The 26,737-nt window shown below is 49.1% G+C and overlaps 2 protein-coding genes across 2 annotated transcripts in view; one reads left to right on the top strand and one right to left on the bottom strand.

Moving 5' to 3' along the window:
• ABCC3 (ATP binding cassette subfamily C member 3) overlaps positions 1 to 5,171 on the top strand; it is a 32,923-nt gene extending 27,752 nt beyond the window's left edge. Inside the window, 3 exon segments of the mRNA XM_042965451.1 lie at positions 1,819 to 1,900; positions 2,124 to 2,239; positions 4,754 to 5,171. Coding sequence (XP_042821385.1) covers positions 1,819 to 1,900; positions 2,124 to 2,239; positions 4,754 to 4,862 — 307 coding nt within the window. The 3' untranslated portion in view covers positions 4,863 to 5,171.
• Positions 5,172 to 7,103: 1,932 nt separating this feature from the next.
• On the bottom strand, positions 7,104 to 20,143 carry ANKRD40 (ankyrin repeat domain 40). Its single transcript, XM_042966875.1, has 5 exons — positions 19,992 to 20,143; positions 14,857 to 15,005; positions 13,225 to 13,710; positions 10,341 to 10,522; positions 7,104 to 9,581 (listed from the first exon to the last, which is right to left on the bottom strand). The coding sequence occupies exons 1-5, from the start codon at positions 20,123 to 20,125 to the stop codon at positions 9,435 to 9,437; spliced, it is 1,098 nt and encodes a 365-aa protein (XP_042822809.1). The 5' UTR covers positions 20,126 to 20,143; the 3' UTR covers positions 7,104 to 9,434.
• Between the last annotated feature and the right edge of the window lie 6,594 nt (positions 20,144 to 26,737).

Genomic DNA, 26,737 nt, shown 5'->3' with positions numbered 1-26,737 from the left:
ATGGGGATAATAGCAGTCCCATACCTTTTTGCACCGTGCCACCCACTAAAAAATATAATGTGAGCCACGTATGTGTAATTAAATTTTTTTCCAGTAGCCACATTAAAAAAAGAAAAAGGAGCAGGTAGAAAAGAAAAGAAATAGATGGAATACATTCGAAAAGTGTACTTCATTTATCCCAATCTATCTAAAATGTTGCCATTTCAACAAGTAATTGATATAAAAATTATTAGGGATATTTTACGTTTTTTTCATACTAAGTTTGAACCCCCTCCCCGTGTGGACTTTTACCTTTATGGTACATCCCAATTTAGACCAGCCGCATTTCAAGTGCTCCATAGCCACACGTGGCCAGTGGCTATCATTTGGACAGAGCAGTCTTGAGGTCATTGGGATGAAACAGAAAGCACTTAGCCTGGATACACTCCTGAGATATTTAGCTATTTTATTCTTCTTCGTATTAGTCTGCTGGGTCCACACCCATGGACTCTCTCCAGACCTCAAAAACAAAAACAAAAACCTTTACATTTGCTCAGCACTTAATAGCGTTCAAAGAACGTTGGCATCCGCTATCTTGTTTAATCTTTACTGCAGTCCTGTGGGCCAGGAATGAGGCTCCAATGCATAAAATGATTGCCCAAAGCTTCTCAGCTAGCAAGAAGGGGGGGGGGGGGGCAGGGACTCAGGGAAACCAGGGCTTTTGCCCCAAACCCTTCATCGCTGTGTCACAGCCATGCGTGGGATGGCCCTGCCCCCCGCCCCCCACTTCCCCTGCTAGTCCCGGGAGATTGAATATGCCCTTCAACGGGATTTCATTTACGCAGCCGTGTTGGGGTGGCTGGTGGATAAGCACAAGCTTCCAGACCCTGCACCCAGAGCTGGCTTTGCTCCATTTTCCTACCTCTGCTTGCTATCAGCACCTCTCCTGGAGCTTCCCCTCCATCCCCCCCGTCTGCCAGGGTCTGAGACAGGTCGGCTCCCCCCCCACCCCTCACTGAGCTTGTAGCCGCTTTAATAAGGAGAACTTGCATCCTGTGCCAGTCCTACCATAAATCAGCCCTGAGTTCTAGCTGGAGGCTCACTCTGATGCCAGAACCTTCATTAGCTGCGGGAATGGGCCAGCGAGAGAGCCTGGCCTTCACTTGGGCTGCGGTGACTCACCCCTTTGGGAAAGGCTGAGGTATTTGTCCTTGGGTGTGGGGTTATAGCAGCCTCTGTGGTTGGGAACACAGCCTCGCTTTGTTCACTAGCTCTGGCTTCCAAGGCAAGAGGTTGAAGGTATGCGCCCCACCTCTCCTCCACCTCCCCAGTGACCAGACTCGGGAGTCCCCGTGTCCCTGACCCTTCTTGTCCTCACAACAGAGCCCTGGCCTGTATTCCCCCATGGGGCTGGGAGATGACTGTCTGAATTGTGTGACATTAGGCTCGGCAAGATGACAATGCGTGCAAATATCCGGGAAGAGCCATTTAGGTGTGTTCTTTCTAGAGTGTAAATGACGGATAGAAGCAGAGAAGCATCATGGCACTAGCTGAGGAGCGAGGACAGGGAAAAAGACACAGAAGGAGGAAGCCGGGGGTGCCAGAGACAGACCGGGATTTCACAGTGTTGAGCACTGCTCTACCCCAGACCCCTCATCAGCCCTGTGGGACCCAGATCTCCATGACTCGGTGTTCCAGGAGGACTGGGCTGAGGCAGAAATGGGAGAAATTAGACAGAAAGCCAGTCCTGGGCCTTTGGGAAGGAATGCAGACAGAAGGAGTTCAGGGAGTCCTGCCTGGGGGCAGGTGGGGGCACCCAGCTCGAGATGCCTGCCTTGCCTGTTCCCAGCGCCAGCTCGTGTGCCTGGCCCGAGCCATGCTCCGCAGGAGCCGCATCCTGGTTTTAAATTTTTTTTTTTTCGTTTATTTATTTTTGAGACAGAGACAGAGCATGAACGGGGGAGGGTCAGAGAGAGGGAGACACAGAATCCGAAACAGGCTCCAGGCTCTGAGCCATCAGCCCAGAGCCCGACGCGGGGCTCGAACTCACGGACCACGAGATCATGACCTGAGCGGAAGTTGGCCGCTTAACCGACTGAGCCACCCAGGCACCCCAACCGCATCCTGGTTTTAGATGAGGCCAGGCTGCCATGGACCTGGAGACTGACGACCTCATCCGGGCTACCATCCGCACCCATTTTGAGAACTGCACGGTACTGACCATCCCGCACCGGCTCGACACCATCATAGACTGTACGAGGTGGGGCGCCAGAACCCAGCGCGGGGGGCAGTGGGCGGAACCTGGTGGGGTTATCTAGGTCACCAGGAAGGGGCATGCAGATTACCTGGACACGGGAGAGCTCGTGGGATTGTCTAGGGCATGAGGGACAGAGCAGGGCTTCCCAAGTTATAGATAAGGGGCAGGACAGAGCGGAGTCATCTACCCACGGTGGGCACAGTGATGTTTTCTGAGACATACGGGACACTTTGAGGTCACCAACGTGTAGGGAAGGGGCACACTGGGGCTCCCTAGGCATCGTGAATTGTGCCCACGCTGCCTCCCTGCCGCCTTCTGTTAATGCTATGAGGTGGAACCGGGTCCTTCATGACAAAACCCTCACTCCCTGAGCACCCTGCATCTTTAGAGGGCCCGCGTGGCCATCCCTTTGTTTGTACGTCGCTCCCACAATCCGAGCTGGGTGTACAGGTGGGGAAGCCGCTAAGAGAAGTGTATGATGCTAGAGTCCCTGCCTCAGAGGGCTGGACCCTGACAGCCTGGACCCTCAGGAGCAGACACCCTGTGGTGAGAGAGCGGAGGGCTGAGCCCCAGCCCCAGCAGCTGCTGACTGCTGTGTGACCTTGGGCAAGGTGCAGAACCTCTCTCTTGGGGTTGTTGTAAGGAGTCAACGAAATGAAGCGTTTCAAATGCAGGCGACCCTGGAAAGTGTTAGCTTCTCCCCCAGCCTCTTACCATAACCTCCTCTAAGGATTAGGGCAAGGGCCTTGCCCTGGGGAATCTCATGCCTTCCCTGGGGAGGCAGCCACTCAGCCAAAAGAAAAATCTGGGACCTATTCCCTCACTGTGTCCAACGTTAAGGTGTGATGCTGGAGGACAAGGTCAGGGGCAGGGGGATCAGGAGCCTCACGGAAGTGACGTGGCACTGGCCTGGCAGACTGGCCCCCTTGGAGATGTGGGAGCTCAGAAGGAGGAAGAGGAGGAAGCTGAGATAAATCTGTGTCGAAGGAGTGTGGCGGGAGTACATCAATAAGGCTTTATTCACAAAATAAACATCTCCAGGCACGGGGAGGTAGGGAGGATGCCATGGATAGGGCAATGGGCAGACCTTGTCCCTGCCTCAGAAGTGTCCCCACACAGCCCCCAGGGGCTGGGGAACCAAGCCGAGAATGCCCAACGCTACCGTCTGTCTGTTCCATCCCTACCCCACCCCTATCCAGGCCCCCACTGAGAGAAGAGAGGGCAGACAGAGGTGCCAGGCCTTGGGTCCAGACAAGGAACAGGGATGGGCTGAGAGGATCTGGTCTCAGGCCTAACTGAAGACGGCGGTCACCGGTAACCCTGAGGGCAGAAGGCTCAAACCAACCTTGGAGGTTGGGAGTTCATTCATTCTAGTGGGACTGGCAGAAATTAATCAAATACTCCTGCTATCAAACGTGTAAGGAGAGCCTGCGGGAAGGAAGCAGGGGTATGTGTATGTAGGGAAGAGAAAGCCAATCCACACAGGGCAGCCAGGACACTATCTTTCCTAAGGAAAGGAAGCACCAGCCAGGCCCTACAGGATGAGTAAGAGTTGGCGAGTGGGCGAGGAGATGGGGTACGGATACAAATTTCAGGCAAAGGTAGGAGGGCACATGAGGCAGGAGCGCAGAGGGGAAGGGGACAGTGGAGGCAAGATGAGGAGGAGAGAGGGACAGGCCCCACCATCCTGCACTTTGAGGACCCTGGGGAAGCAGTCGTTACCCTAGGGAACAGTGAGAAACCACTGAAGGGAGGAGGGGCATCTCCCGGGCTCATTTGAGCAGTGACCAGGCAGAGATGTGCACACACTCCTTCCCAGGACGTGTTTCCGGGAGCCCTGTAGGTAAGGGAACAGAGTGAGACCCATCCCTTCCCATCCAGGAGCATCTCGCCGGGCTCAGGGGAGCCCTTTCCGCTCCTGCCTCACCCTGGGAGTCAGGCTGTTAGCCCTGCACCAGGTGCACCCCGTGCTTGATTGGCAGGGGATTCTAATCCCAGGCCCAGACCTGACTCTGTGTGTGTGTGTGTGTGTGTGTGTGTGTGTGTATCCATCCATCAGCAGCAACCAGATATGCAGCCAAAGTCCCAGATTCCAGTGTCAGGCCTCCGTGCAGCCCAGTTTCCTGCCGTGTGCCTTTGTGAGTTGGCACAAAGCAGGTAGGAGCGCACAGGGCCCAGCGCACAGGCCCGTGGCTCCCTGCGCACAGTCCTGTGACCCCGGTTGAGGGAAGGGCTCATTAGGGAAGGTTTTCAGAGGCCCGAAGAGCAGAGATGAATAGGAACCTTGTGTTTGATCCCAGAAACGGTCTCATCTGCTAGGAGAGCAAACAGAACGGCTAAAATAACCAGCCTTGCGAGCGTGCACATGTGGCCTAGTGGCTGTGTTGGGTGGGTCTCCTGAAGCAGGAGGGTTGGCATGTCCCCGCAGGGCCTGAGCAGGACCCAGAAGGGCAGAGTTGGACGGTAAGGGCCAGGTTGAAACTGATGGAGACCTCACCACTTCTTTTCTTTGGCTAGCGTCCTTGTCCTGGACAGAGGGACAGTAGCTGAACTTGATTCTCCAGCCAACCTCATCGCAGCCAGAGGCATCTTCTACGGGATGGCCAGAGACGCTGGACTTGTCTAAAATATATTCCTGGGACTTGCTCCTGGCCATTGCTGGTTTTCATCAGGAGAAAAAAAGACACCAAGCATGTCTGCAGGATGGACTCGATGGCAAACACTGGAGGCATTTGCTAGATTCTTGCCCTGCAAAGTGCCTCACAGAATAATTGTGCTAAATGCTTTAGATGAGGAAGTGGGGCCCAAGAGGTGAACTACAGGCCCGAGGCCACAGCTAGTTTGAGGCAGAGCCCAGACTGGTGCCCGGGGTCTCCTGATTCCCAACCTAGTGTTCTTGCCACGCTGTGCTGTTTTCAGTCATTTCATGGAATGACCTCTCCACTCTGTCTGATTTTTTGTATTTTCTACTCAGAAGGATTTTTTTTTTTTTTTTTAAAGTAAAGCTTTTTCCTCCTGGAACAGCAGACTGCCGGGTCAGGGTGTCCTTAGGAACTGAGTCCTGTACTCTGGGGTGCTGGCCTGAATCCATTAAAAATGGAGCACTGATGAAATAAAGCGACATGGTCAACGATACGTATACCCCGATGCAGCCTTTCTCTGCCTGTTCATAAGGTTTGGGGGTTAGGGCCTTTGCAGGGGGCAGGGAGGGAAGGAGAGAGGTGGAGGCAGACTTTATGTACATCTACATGGCTGGGATTATCTGAAAACTTCAGTCTCCAGAGCTTTTGGCTAGAAATATTGTCTTTACAGCCAAAAGTCACTGGGTAATTGCCAATACTTCCTGCTCTGCTGTGCAGATACTGTGAAAAGGCGAGAAATAAAGCCCCTGAAATCGGACCCGAGGCCTCTTGGGAAGGCTGCTGTGAACGCCTCCCTCATGCCATCCCTCAGACCTCCAAGCCTGCTTCTCTAGGGGCTGGGATGTGCGTGGTGCCTTTTACTCCCCTGCTCCTTTAGTAGTCTATGCCAGGGGCGCCTGGGTGGCTCAGTCGGTTAATTGTCTGACTCTTGATCTCCACTCAGGCCGTCATCTCCTGGTTTGTGAGTTCAAACCCCGCATCAAGCTTTGTGGCAACGGCGCGGAGCCTGCTTGGGATTCTGTCTCTCCCTGTCTCCCTGCCCCTCCCCACTCACTCTCTTCATCTGCCAATAAATAAACTGAAAAAAAAAAAAACAAAAAAACAAGTCTATTCCAGACAGGTCTCGTAACCAGCGAGGCCTCAGAGCCATTCGTCTTCCTCAATGTGGCCAAAGCTGCACGTGAGAGCACAGAACAGCCCAGAGGCGCCCCTGGCCCTGACAGTCTCGGGCCAATAAGCAAGATGAGGGGCCGAATTAAATTTGGTTTTGAGCAAACCGACAGAGTGCTCATTTCCTGTGGGTCAGAGTCCACCTGGCACAAGGCGTATTTGGAAATTTGGAACGGATCTCTTCTCTTTGTTACCTTACTGAGTTTTCTGGTGTCTGACCCTCTCGTTTCCTCGACCTTTCTGCTTGGTATGATGTGACGGGTTGTAGGGGATAGTTTGTCTTTCTTCCCTAAGTGGTTTGCAGTAGGTGCGGAGATGGCTCCTTTGATCTGGTTTTCCTGTATGTATCGGGTCAGCCTGTGCTGCAGGACCATTTGTTAAAGGTTAATCACATTTTTTTTGGCAGCCTGTTTCTGCCCAGGATGTTTATGAGTGTAGAGAAGAAGACTTCCATCCTTGTGATAAAGCGAGTATGAAAGCCCAAATGCCCAAATTATTCTGCCTCTCCTTGGTGCTAAGAAAAGGTCTCTGCTATGCTCCCTGATTTATTAGGCCAATTTGGCATGACGTCTGCTTTGTGAGGTTCTAGCTGCCCTAACCCAACAGAAACGCAGATTCATTCGGCATCACGCTCAGCTAAAGATCTGAAGGTGGGAGGCTGTTACTTCCTCTCCTGCCTTGGGAGTCTGTTTCTGAGCTCACGGAGGCCCTGACAGGTGCCGGCAGCCCAAAGGAGAGGCTCGGTTGCATAAGGTAAATAGGCTAATCGAAAAATGTGGTCACTAGAGGATGACCTCCATCTAGCCGGCTCACCTCCTCCGGGGAAAGGAAGCTGGCCGCTGAGAGCCGGGAGGAAAGGCGCTGCACAGTGTCTGCGGGTGCCACTGTCAGGCACGAGCCCCTTGGTGGCAGCAAGACGGAGGAGCCTCAGCTGGGCGAATGGTCCCTCCGATTTTTCCCCTAGAGCACCGTGTCCCCGGGACTGTCCAACAACTCGAACCCCCGGTGATTAGGAGTACAGTGCTGCTTAGGAGGCCCAAATGAAAGAATATGGGCTCGGTTCGTTAATATTTTAATTTTAGTAATACTGGTTATGTTTGAACAGTCGGCAATGCACAAAGAAAACAATCTTCGGTGAATGTTTACACACGGTGTGAACACATGCTTTAAATATGCAGTGGAGGGGGGGTGAATTCACAGTTAACAAAGCTAAAAAAAAAAAATCCTTGTTATAAATTACACAAAGCATATAAAAATATTTCTCTGAATGCATAGATTAAGACTTTAAACTCACCTACCGGCAACTGTCAGTCTCATCCAACCGCCTTAGGCAGGAGTCAGGTGACCGCAGAGGACTTTACAAGGGAGAAGGGAGGACAGTGTCGGGCTCATCCCTCACCTGAGACGCCAAGCCTCTCCCTCGCCCTCGCCAGTTTCTGAACCAGGGGGGGAATGCCCTGCAGCCACTCGGTAGGCCACCTCCCGGCCAGGACCTCCACTGCTTCTGAGTCTCTAATTGATCTAAATGGTTAGAAGAGTTTTAACCCCAGTGATTTAGACATGAATTAATACCGGATTTATTTCTGCCAGGATAGGGCTAGCCTTAGTGTTATCAGTAAACTGTCACTTTTTCCAAAGGGAAGGAAAGGTTAGTATGTCTCGGTAAACTAGCTTCCGATTGGTTGAACCACCAGGGCGGTTTCTTCTTTAAAGCACTTCAGGGAAGGGGTAATAAGTAACTTCCCTGCGGAGTCTGACTCTGCTGTGCGAACACCGTACAAGGGTGAGTGAGTCACCACCAGGAATCGGTGGGCTAAGGGGGACTCACTGAACGGAGTGATTCCACAAAGCCGGCCTTGAGGACGGCCTCGACCTCAGCTCAGCACTGAGGCGGCAACAGGAGGCCATTATCTCGGCCCAACATTCTCCTCCATTGACGTCGTCTGCATGCTCTCGCTCCGTCAGCAATCAGTCGCAGCGTTCCAACAAAATTAACACAGTTAGGAAGTTAAGTTTCTTTGGAAACTATTTAGGCACTATGGGGAAAAAGCTTCTTAAGACAGCAGGGATGCTCTTCGACAGCTGGCTTCGAACTCCTGCCCTCCTGTTCGTCTGAGTGTGCTCGTTCTTATTTCTAAAGTGAAGCTGTTGGTTTCGACAAGACAGTGGCTCTTTTAACGTTAATGACACCGAAAGAAAGGAAGGGAACTCTTGAAGGCGTTCCTTACGATTCTCGTAGGCCTAGGCCGTGCTCAAGAGTGTAATCAGGTGTTTTCCAGAACAAAGCCTGGCAGGCTCACAAACCGCCTCTGTGAAGCGGATGGGTGGGTGGTGGTGGGGGAGGCCTAAGGGCAAACAATTTGTTTACAAAAGCAACAGATTTCGGAGTTGTGTAAAAACCCTAGGAATTTCAAAATAACCTTTATCTTTGATACAAAAATAAAGACGCTAACTCCTTTAGCTCAGTTTCCCACAATCACCTGGAAAACGGCAACAGATTCGGTTTCAAAAATTGCTTTTCGTGCCTAGTGGGGAACGCAAGTGGGGAACACGGGCCGGCAATGTTCGTGCTCTTCTCGGACGGTGCGGTTAAACACGGAGAGGCCAGGAATCACTTCAGAGGTTTAAAGAAAAGAAAAGAAAAGAAAAAAAGAAAAAGGAAAAAAAAAAAAAAAGCGGCTGCTCTTTTGGAAAGCATCAGAGAGCCCTCTAGTGACCACAGAGTCAATGCAGAGACGACTGTCCAGGCAAAGGCGGACACGGGAGACAGAGAAGCAGTCTTGAGTGTTGACAAAGGGCAAAGAGGGGGAGGGGCAGCTCTTTTGGTTAACAGCATATTTACAACTAGGTAACTGTAGTCTTAAATACTTTAAACCTGAGTAACGTTGGTAAATATGTTATGTGAAACCTCACAGCCCCAAGTCGCGCTAGAAATCGTCTGTCCAGTGTGCTTTCCCCAATTTCCCCTCTAGCCGGTTCACACTTAGGAGAGCGGTGAGCGTGCAAGTCCCAAGAAAGCCCTGCAGGTGCACTGTCCGCAGGAGGGGCGACAGCCGCGCTCCGCTCCCTCTCCGCTTCTGCTGAGACGGCTCACTTAGCTTGGGCACGGGAAACAGGGGTTCAGAAGCGCCGGCTTCGGCCTCTCCAGCTTCTCCGCTGTTCACCGCTTCAAGCAGGAGGTTTACTGTGCACCAAGAGGCGTGGAAGAGTGGCACCGCTGCGGGGGGTCAGGGGCTCCCTACCATGGCAGAAACGATGTTAGTGTAGACGACGCAGTGGCACCGGGGCCCTCCTGGGCGCCCAAGACGTTTAGATCCATGGCTCGTCCTTGGCCCGGAGGTGACACGCACTGTCACCATACTCAGCGATAAAAGTCCCTGCTGAACTTAGTACGTCAGTTTAGAAGCTCTCCTGTTGTAGCAAGGTCTTTCAGTCAGTGTGGACGCAGCATTTCGGAACAGGAAATTGTTTTCGCTTATCATTAAAACCAGTTCCAGCTCCTGGAAATCTTGGAGTCGAGCAACGTCTTTGTCCTAAAACAAAATGGGTTAAGCCCATTAAGAGGAGCCACTTGTCGGGGCGCCTGGGTGGCTCAGTCGGTCGAGCATCCCACTCTTGATTTTGGCTCAGGTCATGATCTCATGTTCGTGGGGGAGAGCCCCGTGTCGGGCTCCGCACTGGGCATGGAGCCTGCTTCCCTCTCCCTGTCCCTTTGCTGCTCCCCCACTCATATCCTCTCTCTCTCTCTCTCTCTCTCTCTGCTCCTCCTCTGCTCACACTCTGTCTTTGTCTCTGTCTCAAAAATAAACAAACATTAAAAAAAAAAAAAAAGAAAATCCCTGTGGCAGGCCATTGGTGACTGTGCCCATTGGTGACTGTGCGGGGAAGTCCCCGGGGGCGTGAGTTGGGCTGCCTGGAGGATGGGAGGGTGGCAGCCCTGAACGGCAGCTACTGCAGGATGAGCACACCTTGGACTTGGAGGGAGAGGCCATTCAGACCAGTTTTCCCCAGGTGCCCCGAGATGCGATAGTGTAATCCTCACGTGTCACTACGCAAACAACCACACCAGGTACACGGGAACGGTAATTCAGAAAATTCTCTCTGCTATGCTACCGCCTTCAAAAATGTCATGTCCCTGTCGACCAGGAGAGGGAAAGAAAGCTCATCTGGAAAACCACCCTTTGCCCCTTTTCTATTCTCTTCTCAGTTCTCAACTATGACTCATCCAGCCAAGGAGGAAGCTGGGTATTTTCCAAATGCAAAAAGCAAGCAACTGCTCAGACCTCTCTTACCTTTCTTACCAGGGTATTGGGTAACTTTCTGATCTTCTCCACTTGATCTGGATTAACACCCAGCTCACAGCAACTCACTCTGAGCAACTCTTGATAGGTGAGCTCCTGTCGGTCCAGTTCAATTTCAATGAAATCATTTTCTCGAAGAGATGGGTTCTGAATCCTCACCTTGAGTACCAGCTCTAGGGCGGGGGGGCGGGAAACAGGGAGAAATGTCAATGAATGGTTCCTGCATAGTCAGTCGATGTAATTTAAGATCTTTTCCAGAAGCTGGTTATACATAATCATGCCCTGTGCCGGAGGCCCGCGCCACCCAATGAGAAAACTAAGCACCGTCAGCAGGGTTTTGCTCAGCCCCAGTTCTGGCTCTGGTGGCAGTTTTCTGCACTGTCTTCCCTACATCGAGAACTGTGGTTCACGAAGTAAAAGGGGTGTGTGTTCGGGGGGAGACAACCATCCAGTGTGTTGAAGGATAATTAACTTCTGCTGCTGGTGCTGAGTAGGTAAAGGCTTAAGAACGGGTGTGGGTATCGAACCACACATAAGCAGGGGAAGGGGGGTGGAAAGAAGGCACAGGCAAGAGATGGGATACGAGTTACTCTAAAAGGATTTAATAATTGTGAATCTAAAGGTATTTATGGAATATGAAATTCCTGGGGCGCCTGGGTGGCTCAGTCGGTTGAGCGTCAGACTTTGGCTCAGGTCATGGTCTCACGGTTTGTGGGTTCGAGACCTGTGCCGGGCTCTGTGCTGGCAGCTCAGAGCCTGGAGCCTGTTTTGATTCTGTGTCTCCCTCTCCCTCTGTCCCTCCCCTGCTCACGCTCACGCTCTTTCTCTCTAAGATACACATTTTAAAAATTAAAAAAAAAAAAAGAAATATGGAATTCCTCGCGATAAACACAGTAAAAGAGCAAAAAGACAAGCTTTTAATAAAAATGACAGTCTATGATTTGAATGCAGCATGCCTCAACAAGGAAGGAGTCTGGGTGGGGAGTAAATAAGGACTATTACTTTAGGGTCGGGGATCTAAGCAGTCTGCCCTTAAATTCTGAGCCTGGCTGCCAAGATGGCCCAAGTCAAATACCTACGTGGGTTTGGTGGTTCTGTTTTGCTCCTTCTATAGGAATCTCTCAGAGCACCCCCAGGTCACTGTTATCAGCACATATAACAGCAGGTCCTCAAAACCAGAAAGTGAGGGAGTTACTTACACAGAAAAAGTAAAGGGGGGGGGGGTGCCTGAGTGGCTCAGTCGGTTAAGCATTGACTTTGGTTCAGGTCATGATCTCAGGGTTCGTGAGTTCGAGCCCCGCGTCGGGCTCTGTGCTGTCAGCTGGGAGCCTGGAGCCCGCTTCAGATTCTGTGTCTCCCTCTCTCTCTGCCCTTCCCCGCTCGCACTCTGTCTCTCTCTCTCTCTCTCTCAAAAATAAAGAAAACAATAAAAAAAAAAAAAAAAGAAAGAAAAAAAAAGAAAAAGTAAAGGTAAGACTAGACTGTGCCCCGGGGTGTCTGTCTGGAATGGGAGGGATCAGGATGAACTTGTTTTTAACATTTTTATAGAGAGAAATAGATACAGAAACATAGGAGGAAATGTAACTATGTATACGGGTATTTCTGTTTGCTCCTTTCTTCCTTCCTCCCCCCCTCCCTCTCTTTCTCTCTTTCTTTCTTTTTCTTTCCTGGCTTTGTCCTCTGTGTAGGCCTGGAAGACATGACACCCCTGGAGCATAAGGGCACCTGGTGTCCACATCCTAGTTTCTGAACACCATTCTCTGCCAGAAAGAACAAGGGCTCCTCGGAGAAATGGCTGCCTCCGGGGCAGGAGCAGGGAAAGTGACACTAGGAGCCTGGAGCCCTCTTGCTGCACCAAAAAGTAAGGAAATGCTCCAAGAATGAGGGCATGTGTCCAAGCGATGTGAGAACTGGCTCCAAGGGGCTCCTTCTCGACAGATCTGGTATAATGTGAATATCAAGATGATGACAGTAACAAAATTATAACCTAATAATAAAGAATCTACGAGTTCATACTGATCTAAATGGAGAAGGGAAGGACCTTCTTTACAAGAGAATATCAAATAGTCCCTAGAGAAAGGTAATAGGAGATCGTATTCTTTTGTTTTAAGTTCATTTATTTATTTTTGAGAGAGAGAGAGAGAGTGCCCACATGAGCTGGTGAGGGACAGAGAGTGAGAATCCCAAGCAGGCTCTGCACTGTCAGCACAAAGCCTGATGTGGGGCTCGATCCCACGAACTGTGAGATGGTGACCTGAGCAGAAATCAGGAGCCGGGCTTAACTGACTGAGCCACCCAGACGCCCAGATAGGAGATCATATTCTACACAGTACCTGGCCTGGACTCTTCAAAAAATACTGAGGTCCAAAATGATAGAGAAGGGCTGAGGAAGCTTCCAGGTGAAAGGAGAATGGAACAGTATGATAACCAAAGGCGACAGGTGACCCTGGGCAGAGGACAGGGGTGGAGGGAGCACAGAGAGCTGCAGAGGGCACCAACACTGAAACATGGCCTGAATTAGAGAACACAGGTGGCTTAGAGAATGGTATTATAGCAAGGTTACATTTCCTAAATGTGGTCACTGGACTGTGGTTATGTAACAGACTCTCCTTGCTCTTAGGAAATACACACTTAACCACTGCAGGTGAAAGGGCAAAACGTAAATAATATATGAGTCTGGCTAAAGGGAGCTCCTTATAGTGCTCTTGCAAAACTTCTACAAGTTTACAATTAGGCCCTAAACACATAAATAAATACAGACATAAATCCCATCCTCCCAACCCCCCCCCCAAAAAAAAACTGGGGAGTGAAACGCTAGACCTCTGGGCGCCCTCCCCACCCCACCCCGCAGAGGCTGTCCCCTGAGGAGGGTTACCTTGCATGTTAAATGGAAATGCCCCCGTGAAGAAAAATGGCTGGAAGGCTGGCGCTGGCCCTGCATATGTCCCATTTTGAGGCTCCAGAGACACTGGTGGCTTGGACGGGACAGAAGAGAACAGTGAGCGGCTCTGACTCACTGGTGGCTGACAGACAGGACCCGGTTTTGTGCTTTCTGGTGTTCGGAGTATGGCAGAGGGGGCAGACACATCTCGGTTCTGAACCAGGGCCAATGAGGCGTGGTCCCGTGGAAAGGCCCCGACCAGGGGAGGCTCCCCGGCAGGCAGCAGCGGAGGAGTGCTTTCCGCAGGGGGTGACGCAGGAGGTGTGGAGGGGCCCCCGTTCTGGAGCTGGGCCGCATCCTCTGCCGCCGCAGGGGTGTAGAGAAAAGGGAAGGCTGGGTTGGCCAAATAGTTGGGAACAAAGGGCAGTTCTGACTCCTTCTTCAGCGGGGGGAGGCTGTCGTCACCATCATCTTCTTCCACTTACAAAGAAGAAAACGCATAACATTTACATAGCCCTTTAAAAATTACCAGGAAGAGAGTGTCTTGTGAAAGCTAGTGTCCTTTGGTATATGGCATATTTTGTTCCGTGTTTACTGCCTCTTCAAATCAGAAGACAAAAGAGTGTTTCATTAGGTTTATGATCACTGTTTTGATTGCCTTAAATTTAATAGACTAAAAAAAAACAAAAAAACTTACAATGCCTACCTATCTGGAAATGACATGGAATTACTATCGTGGCACAGTAGTATTACCTTGGCTTCTTTTTTTTTTTTTTTTTTTTATTTTTTACATTTATTTATTTTTTGAGAGACAGAACACAAGTTGGGGAGGGGCAGAGACAGAAGGAGACACAGAACCCGAAGCAGGCTCCAGGCTCTGAGCTGTCAGCTGTCAGCTGTCAGCACAGAGCCCAATGCGGGGCTCGAACTCACGAACCGTGAGATCATGACCTGAGCCGAAGTCAGACGCCCAACCGACTGAGCCACCCAGGCACCCCTTACCTTTGCTTTTAAAAACAGATTTGTGAAAAAAAATATATTAAAAAAAAAAAAGGGGGCGCCTGGGTGGCTCAGTCGGTTAAGTGGCCGACTTCGGCTCAGGTCATGATTTCGCCGTCCGTGAGTTCGAGCCCCGCGTCGGGCTCTGTGCTGACAGCTCAGAGCCTGGAGCCTGTTTCGGATTCTGTGTCTCTCTCTCTCTGACCTTCTCCCGTTCATGCTTTGTCTCTCTCTGTCTCAAAAATAAAGGTTAAAAAATAATAATAATAAAAATTAAAAAAAAAACAAACAGATTTGTGGGGCGCCTGGGTGTCTCAGTCGGTTAAGTGTCCAACTTCGGCTCAGGCCATGATCTCACGGTTCGTGAGTTTGAGCCCCGCGTCGGGCTCTGTGCTGACAGCTCAGAGCCTGGAGCCTGCTTCGGATTCTGTGTCTCCCCCTCTCTCTTACCCCTCCTCTGTTCATGCTCTGTCTCTTGATAATAAATAAGCGTTAAAAAAATTTTTTTAAATAAATAAAAATAAAAACAGATTTGTGGTTCGACTGGCATCAAGAACACAGCCAATGAGACCACAAGTCTTAAATGAGTCTGACAAAATCAAAAGTTGCCCCCCAACCCGGACTCACCCCCCATGATCTTCCTGATTTCTCTCCTTGATGTCAATTGGACTGGCATTTCTCCTTTTGTCGTAAGAATCTCTTTGTCAGCTCCTGATTTTAATAAGTAAGAGACCACCTGACCATGATTGCGTTTACACGCCCAGTGTAAACAGGTCCTGTCCGAAGAAAAGGAGAAAAGAGTTAAAAACAGAAGAGGTGAGGTGGGATTTCAAATTCCAGGTGCTAGTCAATAAATGTATGCAAGCCTGTTAAGAGCTCAGCTAGAACCAGGAAACCGGGCAGGTAACCTCAACTTTTCTTTTCGGAAAGCAGATGATCAAAATATTTAGCATGCTTAAAACTTATTTTTGGGGCGCCTGGGTGGCTCAGTCGGTTAAGCGGCCGACTTCAGCTCGGGTCATGATCTTGCGGTCCGTGAGTTCGAGCCCCGCATCGGGCTCTGTGCGGACAGCTCAGAGCCTGGAGCCTGTTTCAGATTCTGTGTCTCCCTCTCTCTGACCCTCCCCCGTTCATGCTCTGTCTCTCTCTGTCTCAAAAATAAATAAATGTTAAAAAAAAATTAAAAAAAAACAAACAAACTTATTTTTATTTTCATTTCTGACCCTTGGGAAAAACTAATTTATCCCAGGAGCTTTCATTTCGAGGAGTTCCAGGAGGCTGGCTGGTTAACTCTAATGGTATTGCTGAGAGGTCTTCTAGCACTAACGCTCGTTAGATTGTCCCAGTCTCTTTAAAATGTTTTTATGGTGTCACTTTTCCTTTTTAGGGACAATGGAAACTTGCTTCATATGCATCAAATGACACACGAACATTAAATATTATCAGGGTAATAATCATCTACAGCTTGCTCTGCCACTGAAATTATTATTGCTACATAGACATTCCCGGCTGAATCTCAGTTGCTCATTCTTTTTCCTTTTCTTTCCTAGACACACACACACACACACACACACACACACACACACTTTAAATTTCCATTTTTAAAATACTTGGATCCTCTAGTTCTCTCCAGAAGGCTACAAACATACCCTCATCTGCTTAAATGTAAGGCACTGCACACAGGCTTTAATTCCTAAGGCACTTGAAAAATGTACACCAACGACCAAAATTTTCAAGAACAAACTCTTCTAACATATTAGCCTCATTTAAGTAAAACTAATTATTTATTATTGTACACACAGGAAGGGATTATGCACACTCTGAAGGGCTATTATTTTAACACCGCGTAGAAATATAATTAGCATGCTGGTAAAAACTCCATCTTAAACAGAAATGAAGGGATTCGGAGTTGCTAAATTCATCCCTGGTTGCCAAAGCTGAATGATATTGTGGAAGGAAAATCCTTTCTCCCCTCTGTTCTGAAACGTCCTCACCAATTCTCTAATTGAATGGAGAAAATTTCTTCAGAGCTGCCAGCCAAGTACAGATAAGATAAAGAACAGAACAATAATGTTCGGTAGTGAGGATTAAGTTAGGTCACTAACCTGCAAAGTACAACTATCCATAAAGTTCATTTGGTTCCGGGGAGAAGGTGATGTGCCCTGGCCTCCTCAACATTTCAGGCTTGCAGAAAGCTAGCTTGTCCGGCTGGCTGGGACTCCATCAACGTTTCAGAGGGATATTCCATACTATTACTGATTAGAATTAGATTATCCAGGTACCTTTAAGGTGTCCTCTATAAAGAAAAGATTGCCAACTTGGGAAAAATAAGGGAAGAGGCTGCTTCTGCTTCTGAAATATGAGCTCATGGAGATAAGGAAGTGTCTGCTTGGACGTACAGGTACTTAATTGCTCAACAAGGGAACCAAGAACAAGGTGGACACTGGTCCGGGCAGAAGGATCCAGTACATCCTTGATTGTGGGCAAACTGCAGCTGAGAGTGTTTGTCTGTGGATCTCTGTGGCATGGGCTTGAAAAGTGAATAATTATAATAAGTGAGCATTCAAAAATGAATGGAGCATGATGAGAAAAATATGTTCCCTTTTGGAAATAAAGTGCTCACTCGCTGGTAGTAAATCACTTGTTCATGACAAGCTTGAGACTGAAGAAGGTAATTTACTGCCAGTGGGTCTGAGACACTCTGGGAAAACCAACTAGCTAAAGCATCACCATGTAAAGTGGTGTTAAGGCCACACAGCACGATCCCCACAACCATGTGCCCTGAGTGGCCATCACTTACAGTCCAGACCTGTGTGGCTCTGGGCAGCCATAACTCAGAGCCATTGCAGCCAGGCAATATTTTCAGCTTTTTCATGAGCCATTATGCTTGTTGCTTAAAGCCAAGGGGTACGCACGACCCTTGAATTACAATTGATATGGGAACTCTATCTTTGAAGTTTAACTCTTCAAGCTTTAAATTTGCAGTCAGAATATCTGGTTAGTCCTGGGAAGTATTTCAGACCAGAGGGGCTGGGTATCCTTCATCAGTGCTGAAATTGTGGTTACTGACCAACTACAAAGTGAAAGCAGTAACCATTCGGCTTTTCTATGCTAGAGATTAAGTGTTCTATGCCAGCATGCTGCTTAATAATAAGAAAATAATAGTTAACAAAGATATAGTGCTTTTTACATGGGGGATGCTGTTCTAAAGGCTTCATATATGAGTCAATCTTCTGAACAACCCTTGAGTTAAGTGCTGTTATCGACATTCCCTTCATTTTACAGAAGTGGAAACAGAAGCAGTCAGCAATAGGCAGAACAAACAGTATGCTTTGGTGATTAAATGTTACAGGGACAATAAAACAAGGGAAGGGACCAGGGAACGCCAGAGGCAGGGGAGGGGCATGGTGCCATTTTAAATCGAGGGCAAAGGAAAGCTCACCAAGGTGACATCTAAGCTAAGACCTGACAGAGGTGAGGGAGGAAAAGCATTTCAGACTTGGAAGAAAAAACATAAAGGCCTTGAATCGGGACTGTGCCTGGTGTTTCAGGAAAAGGGAGGAGGCCAGGGGAGCAGAATGAGGGGAGTGAGGGGGCAAATCCGGGGATGAGGCCTTGAGGTAGAGAGGGAGGACGATGGGGACTGGAAGCAGAAATTCGAGGACCCTCTGAGCTTTTACTCAGAGTGTGATGGGGGCCATTAGAGGGTTTTGAGCAGAGTGAAATGATGCGACTTTTGACTTGTTTTAGGTCAGGATCCCTCCGCTGTGCTGAGAAAGGACTACAGCGTATGAGGGAAGCGAGACTAGTTGGGGGTGGGGGGGGGGTGGGGAGTGGTGGTGGTGGCTCCAGCAAGAATCCGGGCACCAGAATGGTGGCTGTGTAACCAGAAGTGTTGAGGGAGAGTTAGTGAGAAGTGGTCAGATTCTGACTATAGCTGTAGGTGAAGCTGGCAGAATTAGCCGACACACTGGATGTGGAATGTGAGGGAAAGACAGGAGGCAAGGAAGGCATCGAGGGTTCTGGGCTGAACATGTCAGACGCTGAGCTGAGGAGGACTCAGAGGAACAGGCTTGGGGCAGTCCGGGGGATGAGGGGAGATCAGGAATTCAATCTTGAACCTCCGACATGAGGTGCCTTAATAGACATCTTCCCCGATAAATCTACGAGAAGCCTGTTCAGGTTGCTTCAGATTCAGCCTACATTTACTGAGCACCTACTACGTGGCAGGCGTCATGGTTAGGAAAGCAGGGTCTAGAATCAGATACGGGGCTCCTTCCTAGTAAATTCTATGACCTTGGGGAAATTACTTAATCTTTCTGGGCCTCAGTTTCCTCACCTGTAAAATGGAGAGAATAACAACAACTCTGTTCTTGAGTAGTTGTGAACGAGAGAGCCTGGCTTGTGTCACAGAGCAAACTCCAGGAATGTGAGCTATTTATACAATGCTTCATCTCCTTCAATGGTCACAACACTCTTCTCACATAACTGGAAAATGAAGTGACTCAGGAAGGTTGCATTAGCTAAGCAGGAATGGAGAGTCGGCGGGGAAAGACCAGGCTCCTTCCTCTATACAACACCGCCTCCCACTGCCAAAACAGTGAGTCACAGCTTGTGAACCACAGAGCCATGCTCAGAGAAGGTACACACCAAAGGGCAAGCTTGTTTGCAAACGCTTTTAAAGAAAACAAAAGGCAGTAGTGTCTACTGTTTCCTGGCCTTCTGCACAGCTATCCAAGCTGTTTTCTATAAGAGGTAGATAACTTTGCAAGGGAGTCATGGAAACCATGGTTGGGGTCACAGCTGTGTGGTTATTCTCTGCCCTTGGACCCATCTCCAATGTCCCTCTCAGTTCCAAAATGTAGGATGCCACTTGAAAAAAATATTTCCAAACTCACTGTAACTCTAAGCTAGCAAAAACAGGCTGCTTAGGCATGACTTGGATCAAATAAAAATTTAAATTTAAATGTGAAGAGGGCAGAATAATACCACATCCAGTAAGTAACTTAACACTAAAAATCTGACCGGCACATCCTAAAATGTGACTCCTTATTTAATTGGGAAGGACTCAGTTTGCGGGCCGGCATCTGGAGTCTTGAATTCAAATTCTGCATTTAAAATTGCAGTAAGAAAACAAGGCAAAACACTCTATGGGATAAACGAGTAAGTCTTCCCTCAACAGGCAGCTGTAGGCAGCGGCATATCAAGGCTACAGTGAGGCAACAGAGAGGCAGAAGAGTGATGCAAAGTGATTTGGTTTTTTTGTTTTTGTTTTCCGGTCTTGGGAAAAGAAACGGTGCTAATTTATAAGATTCACATTCGCTCGGTTGCTTATGCTTTTTGCTCTGCACAGGTGTGTTCTCCAGAAGCTCCTAGGGCAAAATAATCGCACACGCGAAGTGGGGTGAGCTCCGTACGAGCGTGCGAATCAATCGAATCATAGCCAGCAGGGCTCCGGCCCAGCGAGCCCGGAGGTGCGGGGCGGGGAGGGGGGGCCGGGGCTCAGGTGGGCGCTGCCCCGGGAGGACCACGTGGGCGGGGACTGGGGCAGGCCGCGCTCCCGACGGCACCGCGCGGGGCTGGGGGCGGGGGGGAGGGGGCCCGGGCAGGCCTCGGGAGCGCACGGCCTCGGAGGCCCAGACGCTGGGCCACGCCTTGGCGGGCGGCGGCAGCCTGCGCCGGGCCTCGGTCATGGGCGCCCGCCCCCACGCCCCGGCCCCGCCGGCTGCTCTGACCTAGGCCTCCCCCGCTCCCCCACTTACCAGCCGTTGACCTCATTTTGGGAGTTCACATCCACCCCGCTCTCCACCAGTTTCTGCACCTCCCGAATGTCCCCCAAGGCCGCGGCTTCCCGCAGCCTCTCCTGCTGCTCCTTCTGCTCTAGGAGAGCGCTCATCTTCCCCCTCGGGCCCAGGCCCCAGCCGGCCGCCCGCCCCGCCCCGGGCCCGTCAGCGCCGCCGCCGCGGCGGCCCGCTCCCCGCCATGGGGAGCGCGCGGGGCTTGCCCGCCCTGCTCGCGCCCGGCCCGGGGCTGCTGCGCCCGCCCGCCGCCGTTGCCGCCGCCGCGCCGCCCGCCGCTCCCCGGCTGCTCCCGGCCGCAGGCCCCAGCCTCCGCCCCGGCCGCGCCTCCCGCAGGCCGACTCCGGGGGACCCTATTCGGAGTGACAACCCTGACCCAGATCTTTTCCGTTCCTACCCTCGGCCCCGGCGCCCGGGCTGGCTGTTTATGTAACTGCTGCACAACATTATCTGCCGTGATTCATGGACTATTTTTAGACGTCCCCACCCCGCAGCTTCAGAGGAGGAGGACAGACACATGGAAAGAGAAGAAAGCATAGCTGAGAGCCAGAAAAGCCTTATCCTCTGGCGCAGGCTGTTTACCAGGCATCAGAAATAATTGGTGTTTCTTCACACCGCCCCCCCCCCCCGCGCCCCAAGTGTGTGTTTGGCTCTTTTTCCTTATCTGAGCCAACTCTTGCCCAGCAGGATGGGGAAATGGGCTGAAAACGATCCTACTATTATATGCCCATAATTGCAGAGACAGATTACACTGTTCTTTCTTCTTTTGACAGTGCTTAGGACCAGCCAGTTGGAATATTTATTTCAGTCGCTGTTGTTTTACATCTCGCTTTAAACCGATTTCTTCTAACTTGGCTTTCAGGGAAAATATTTATATTGTGCCCAGAGTCTATAAACTGTAATTTATTTCTGATTATAAACCATAACTGATTACTCTTCATGAAAGCCATGTAAGGACAAAAGAAAGCAAAGAAGAACACCACAGAGACGGTGGCGTTGTCTATCCTGGTGCTGATGCCAGGATCTCCCCGGAGAGCTATGGTGTGTATTATACACAGCGTTTTGCCTGACTCCTGCCTGATCAGTCTCATGAGGCTCAGAGCCTGGTTTGGCACCGGTTTACCACCTAGTAGGACAAAGCCAAAATATTGTTTTGCCCAGCCCAGGTGTCTTGGAGAGACAGATCTTCCAGTGTGGCACAGGATGGAACCTTGCAGATGCGGACGGGGGATGTTAAGGAAATAACCCTGTGATGGAAAGGAGGAAGACCTGAACAAAGAGAGGAGAGAAATAGGAAGGGATAACTTTAGCCATGGAGTTTTCATTTCCCTTTCTTGGGACTGCCCAGGGTCTGCACAGCCAAGCATTTTTCTTGCCGCTGTTTAAGGAAGACCCAGGTTTGTTTATTATGACACAGTAATTCACACTGGGCTCAGTGCACACCAGGTGGTGCTGAATATAAACTGACTGCGCACTTAAATTGACCCCAAGGCAAATTGGAACTCAGCTTGAGCTTACATTTTTATTTGTCCCCCAATTTAAATTTTAATTCTCAGATCCAGCATGATGCTCCATCTGATGCTGACGTGCACAGCAGTGGAAGTGGGTCCTTTAACATAATTTGAATGACAGGGGAGTAGGTAGCATCCTTTTTTTTTTAAAAAAAAGCAGTTTTAAAACAGAGGGTTACTGGAGGGGTTGTGGGGGGGGGGATGAGCTAAATGGGTAAGCGGCATTAAGGAATGTACTCCTGAAATCATTGTTGCACTACATGCTAACTAACTTGGATGTAAATTAAAAAATAAATAATTAAAAAGCAGTTTTAAAAAATTGGTAGTGACTGCACGACAAAGTCTGTGAATCCTTCCTTAAGAGGATTAGAGCACGTGCCCTACAATAACGGTTAAATCAGTAGATAATATCTTCTTAAACTCAACCTTTGCTTATCTTTGACTCCAATCTGCTCCTTGTTATCCTCACATATTAAAAAAAAAACAAACAAACTTGGGGTGCCTGCGTGGCTCAGTCAGTTAAGCATCTGACTCTTAAAAAAACCTTTTTTTTTTTAATGTTTATTTTTGAGAGAGACAAAGCATGAGTGGGGGAGGGGCAGAGCGAGAGAGGGACACAGAATCCGAAGCAGGCTTGATGCTGGGCTTGAACTCCCAAGCCATGAGATCATGACCCGAGCCGAAGCCGAATGCCCAACCGACTGGGCCACCCAGGCCCCGCTAAGCATCCGACTCTTGTTTTCGGCTCAGGTCACGATCTCACGGTTTATGGGGTCGAGCACCGAGTTGGGCTCTGCACCGACAGCATGGAGACTGCCTGGGATTCTCTCCCTCTCTCTGCCTCTACTCCTCTTGCGCTCTCTCAAAATAAATAAATAAACTTAAAAAAAAAAGAAAAAGAAAAAAAACTTTCTCCACAAACAAAACCTTTAACCCTGGCCACAACTGAATGCAACCTGATGGCTATTCTTTTACTTCCATTTGTTTATACTTTGTCTCGTCTCTAACTCACCGGGTATACTAAGCATGCATTGTTTGCCAGGAACTATTCTAGTCACTGAAGGTATTGCTGCAAACAAATTAAGAGTCCCTGGTTTCAAAGAACAGTCTAGCAGGGGAGACAAGGCAAACAATAGAATGCGAGAGGTATTACAATAGAAACAGTATGGCATATGGTGCAGTGTTTGTGAGTGGGGAGATTAAAACCAGCCTGCATATATTTGCATCTGAGCTTTTGCCACTCGTATAATCTTAGATGAGTTACTTATCCTTTCTGTGCCTCAAATTCTGCATCTGCAAATGGGGCTGATCAGTCGATCATAGGTAGGTTATGACAAGGTTGAGTCAAGGAAGAGCCCCTGGTAGAATGGGAGGGCAGTGGTGGTCAGGAAATAAGGATAAAACCCAGGTTTCTGGTTGGGGAGATTATGGTGTCATTTACTGAGATTTGTGTCAAAGAAGGAAGAAAGGGTTTTAGGTATGATGAATTCACTTTTGAATCTCCTGAGTTGAGCTTTCTGAAGACCTTTAATTACTGCTTCTACCAACATTTACTTATTGCCAGGTACTACCCTAAGTGCTGTACGTGGATTATCCCAGTTAATTCTCACAACAACCCCATAAAGGTAGATCCATCATAATTCTCTGATGCACAGAGAGGTAAGTAACTTGCCCAACATGATACAGCTTAGTGATAGGGCAAGGCTTTGAACTCAAGCAGTTTGACTCCAGAACCTGTGCTTTCTTTTTTGATTTTCTTTTTTTCTTTAGAGAGAGAGAGAGAGAGAGAGAGAGCATGAGCAGGGGAGGGGCAGACAGAGAGGGAGAGAATCCCAAGCAGCTTCTGCACTGTCAGCACAAAGCTCGACTCGGGGTTCAATCTCAAGAAACTTGAGATCATGACCTGGGTTGAGATCAAGATGCTTAACGGACAGAGCCACGCAGGTGCCTGACTTTCATTTAAATGGTTACCCATAAGGAGTTGTGTATAGGGCTGTGACAGTGTGACATTTAGAAAGGAGTTCTAGGGGCAACCTGGGTGACTCAGTCGGTTAAATATCCGACTTCGGCTCAGGTCATGCACGATCTCACAACTGGTGAGTTTGAGCCCCGTGTCAGGCCCTGTGCTGACAGCTTGGAGCCTGGAGCCTGTTTCAGGTTCTGTGTCTCCCTTTCTCTCTGCCCCTCCGCTGCTCACACTCTGTCTCTGCCTCTCTCTCTCAAAATAAATAAACATTAAATTTTTTTTTTTTTTTTTTTTTTTTTATAAAGGAGGTCTGGGCTGGTGATTTGGATTTGGTAGCCACCAGTACAAGGTGCTGACCGAAATCATGGAAAAGGAAGAGATAGCCCCAACAGAGTGTGCTGAGTAGACAAAGACAGAACCCCAAAGAACACTCAACATTTTAATGATGGGCAGAAGAGAATCCACAAATGAGATGAAGAAGAGGAAAAAGCAAAGGAATGGGAAAATTTGGAGAAAAGAGAAGGACCCACAGGGCCAAGTGCTGCAGATAGGGCAAGAAACAAGGGACTGAAAAGTGTGGAATAGATTCAGCCACGAGGAGATTGCTGGAGAGCTTGGAGAAGGAAGTTTGCAGTTGAGTGGTAGGGAGGACAGCTGGGCTATCATGGAGTTAGAAGTAAACGGGAGCTACTTCCTACAGATTATATCCTCTGTGGGAATCTGGGAATTACAGGGACAAGTAAGAAATGGTGTTACCACCGAGAAGAACTTTCATTGATTTTATAGGGAGATTCATATTTGCCATATTGTGTGGCCAACCTCAAAATGTGCAGGTTTACATATGGTAAAATTGTGGCACAAAAAAGATGGTGATCAGTTGTGTGTGGCAGGTGAAGAATGAGGGTCCAGGTTGGATTCACAGAGCTGGGGATGCTTGGGCTGTGACCTGAGAAAGATGGGCGGTAACTGCTGGTGGGAGGGAAAAGCATCCCCCGCCTGGAGCAGTGGAACACAGTATAATGTGGTAGGAAGCTGGGGTGTGGAGGGTGTGGGCCAGCAGTAGCAGATGAAGTTAGAGAGGCAGGTCAGATCACGGGTGACCTTGTGGTTTTTTGAGTGGGGGTAATGGGGAGCCATTGAAGAGTTTTGAACAGGAAAGAGACAGGACCAGATTTACATTTATTAAGGTGACTGAGGCAGCAAAGCAGGTGGACAGGGGCCTGGGGGCCACGCTGGAAACTGGGAAGCAGTTAGGAGACCTGTCATAACTGGTTTCCTTTCCACAGGAGGTCACTAGGGCCTCCATCACAAAATACCACAGATTGGGTAGTTTATTTATTTATTAATGTTTATTTATTTCTCAGACAGAGAGAGACAGAGCATGAGTGGGGGAGGGGCAGAGAGAGAGGGAGACACAGAACCGGAAGCAGGCTCCAGGCTCCGAGCCGTCAGCACAGAGCCTGATGCAAGGCTCGAACTCATAAACCGTGAGATCATGACCTGAGCCGAAGTCGGTCGCTCAACCGACCGAGCCACCCAGGCGCCCCTAGGGTGGTTTAAACAACAGGAATTTATTCTCATAGTCCTGGAGGTGAAAAGTCCAAGATTAAGGTGTCAGCAGGTTTGATTTCTCCTGAGGCCTCTGTCCTTGGCTTGCAGATGGCCGTCTTCCCTCTGTGTGTGCGCCTCCCTAAGGTCTCTTTGTGTGTCCAAATCTCTTCTTATAAGGACACTAGTTATATCGGGTTGCCCACCCGTCCATTCCCCAACAGTCTCATTTGAACTCAATCACCTCTTTATTTTTTATTTATTATTATTTTGATATATTTTTTGTTTATTTATTTTTGAGAGGGGGGGTGGGGAGAAGCAGAGAGAAGGAGACACAGAATCTGAAGACGACTTCAGGCTTTGGGCTATCAGCACAGAACCCAATGAGGGGCTCGAACTCACAAACCACGAGATCATGACCTGAGCCAAAGCCAGACGCTTAACCGACTGAACCACCCAGGCACCCCATTAACTTAATCACCTCTCTAAAGGTTCATCTCCAAACATAGTCACATTATGAGATATTGGAGATTAGAACTTCAACATATGAACTTAAGGGGGGGGGGGGAAGGGACACAATTCAGCCCATTAATACTTTCCATTAGTAGGATGTATGGAATGGGGTCTGGAGACCACTGGCTGTTAAGATTGTTTCCCTTCTCATCATTAGGAAATGACCAATTCATAAAATCTGTAGAAGCTAACGGTAAACTGGGCATTGTGATGTCAATAGACTACTTTTATTTCTGAGTCCCTGCTGCCTGGCAGAGTCTGAAGCAGATGATGCTGGTGCTGGTTGAATTATTGTAGGATAGATGAATGAAACAATTATCTGTACTTGTAATACACATGGAAGTGTCCGCCCTTAGAGTCTAGGGAAAGCAGGGTTGTAGTGTAAGACTTGCTGAGGGTGTGACTGGATAAAATCCAAACGCATTTAATATTTTCATTTCATTTCATTTCAAGTTATTGTTCCTTTTGGGGGGGGGGGTCTTCCACTGATCAGGAGCTTTCTGGGAAAAGGGTTTTCTACAACTGTCTCAGCATTCCCAGCCATTAATCCAGCTCCTGGCACAGAGCACATGCTTCAGTAAAGCTTGTGGAATGAATGAGGGAATTCGATTTAAAAGTTTTAGTGAGCAGAAGCTGGAACTTTGCATTCAGGTTTTATTTTATTTTATTTATTTATTTTTGTAACGTTTATTCATTTTTGAGACAGAGCGCAAGCAGTGGGGGGCGGGGGTAGAGGCAGAGAGAGAGGGAGACACAAAATCTGAAGCAGGCTCTAGGCTCTGAGCCGTCAGCACAGAGCCAGACGTGGGGTTCGAACTCCCGAACCGCGAGATCATGACCTGAGCCAAAGTCGGTTGCTTAACCGACTGAGCCACCCAGGCGCCCCTGCATTCAGGTTTTATAAGAACTCTTTGTGGTTCAAGATCTATACTACCCCCTGTCCCCACTTTTGGTGGTAGTGGCAGTGGTGAACCTTCAAAAAGTGCTTCATTGAGCAAAGAGTAGCCATCAGCAGTTGAGAACTCTCTCATTTCACTGCTACATCTACAAACTGATGTCTTTTTTCTTGTTTCAGTGTAGAAAGGTCCTTTCCTGTAGCAAAGGCAATAAGCTACAAATATGTCCTGAAGCCTATACCACCATTATCTTCTCTTTAATTGAAAGATCTAATT

Source organism: Panthera tigris, chromosome E1 (assembly GCF_018350195.1).
Source record: "Panthera tigris isolate Pti1 chromosome E1, P.tigris_Pti1_mat1.1, whole genome shotgun sequence".
NCBI classification, from domain to species: Eukaryota; Metazoa; Chordata; class Mammalia; order Carnivora; family Felidae; genus Panthera; species Panthera tigris.
The sequence above is the reverse complement of the archived record's forward strand: the minus strand, read 5'-3'. Positions and strand labels throughout refer to the sequence as shown.

What these genes read in the sequence shown, in the direction of transcription:
- ANKRD40 (XM_042966875.1), bottom strand. Translation starts at nt 20,125, where the DNA reads ATGAGCGCTCTCCTAGAGCAGAAGGAGCAGCAGGAGAGGCTGCGGGAA. An exon ending in CAAAATGAGGTCAACGGCTG is followed by an intron (nt 15,006 to 19,991) that starts GTAAGTGGGGGA and finishes TTCTTCGGACAG; the next exon opens with GACCTGTTTACACTGGGCGT. An exon ending in AATCAGGAAGATCATGGGGG is followed by an intron (nt 13,711 to 14,856) that starts GTGAGTCCGGGT and finishes CTTCTTTGTAAG; the next exon opens with TGGAAGAAGATGATGGTGAC.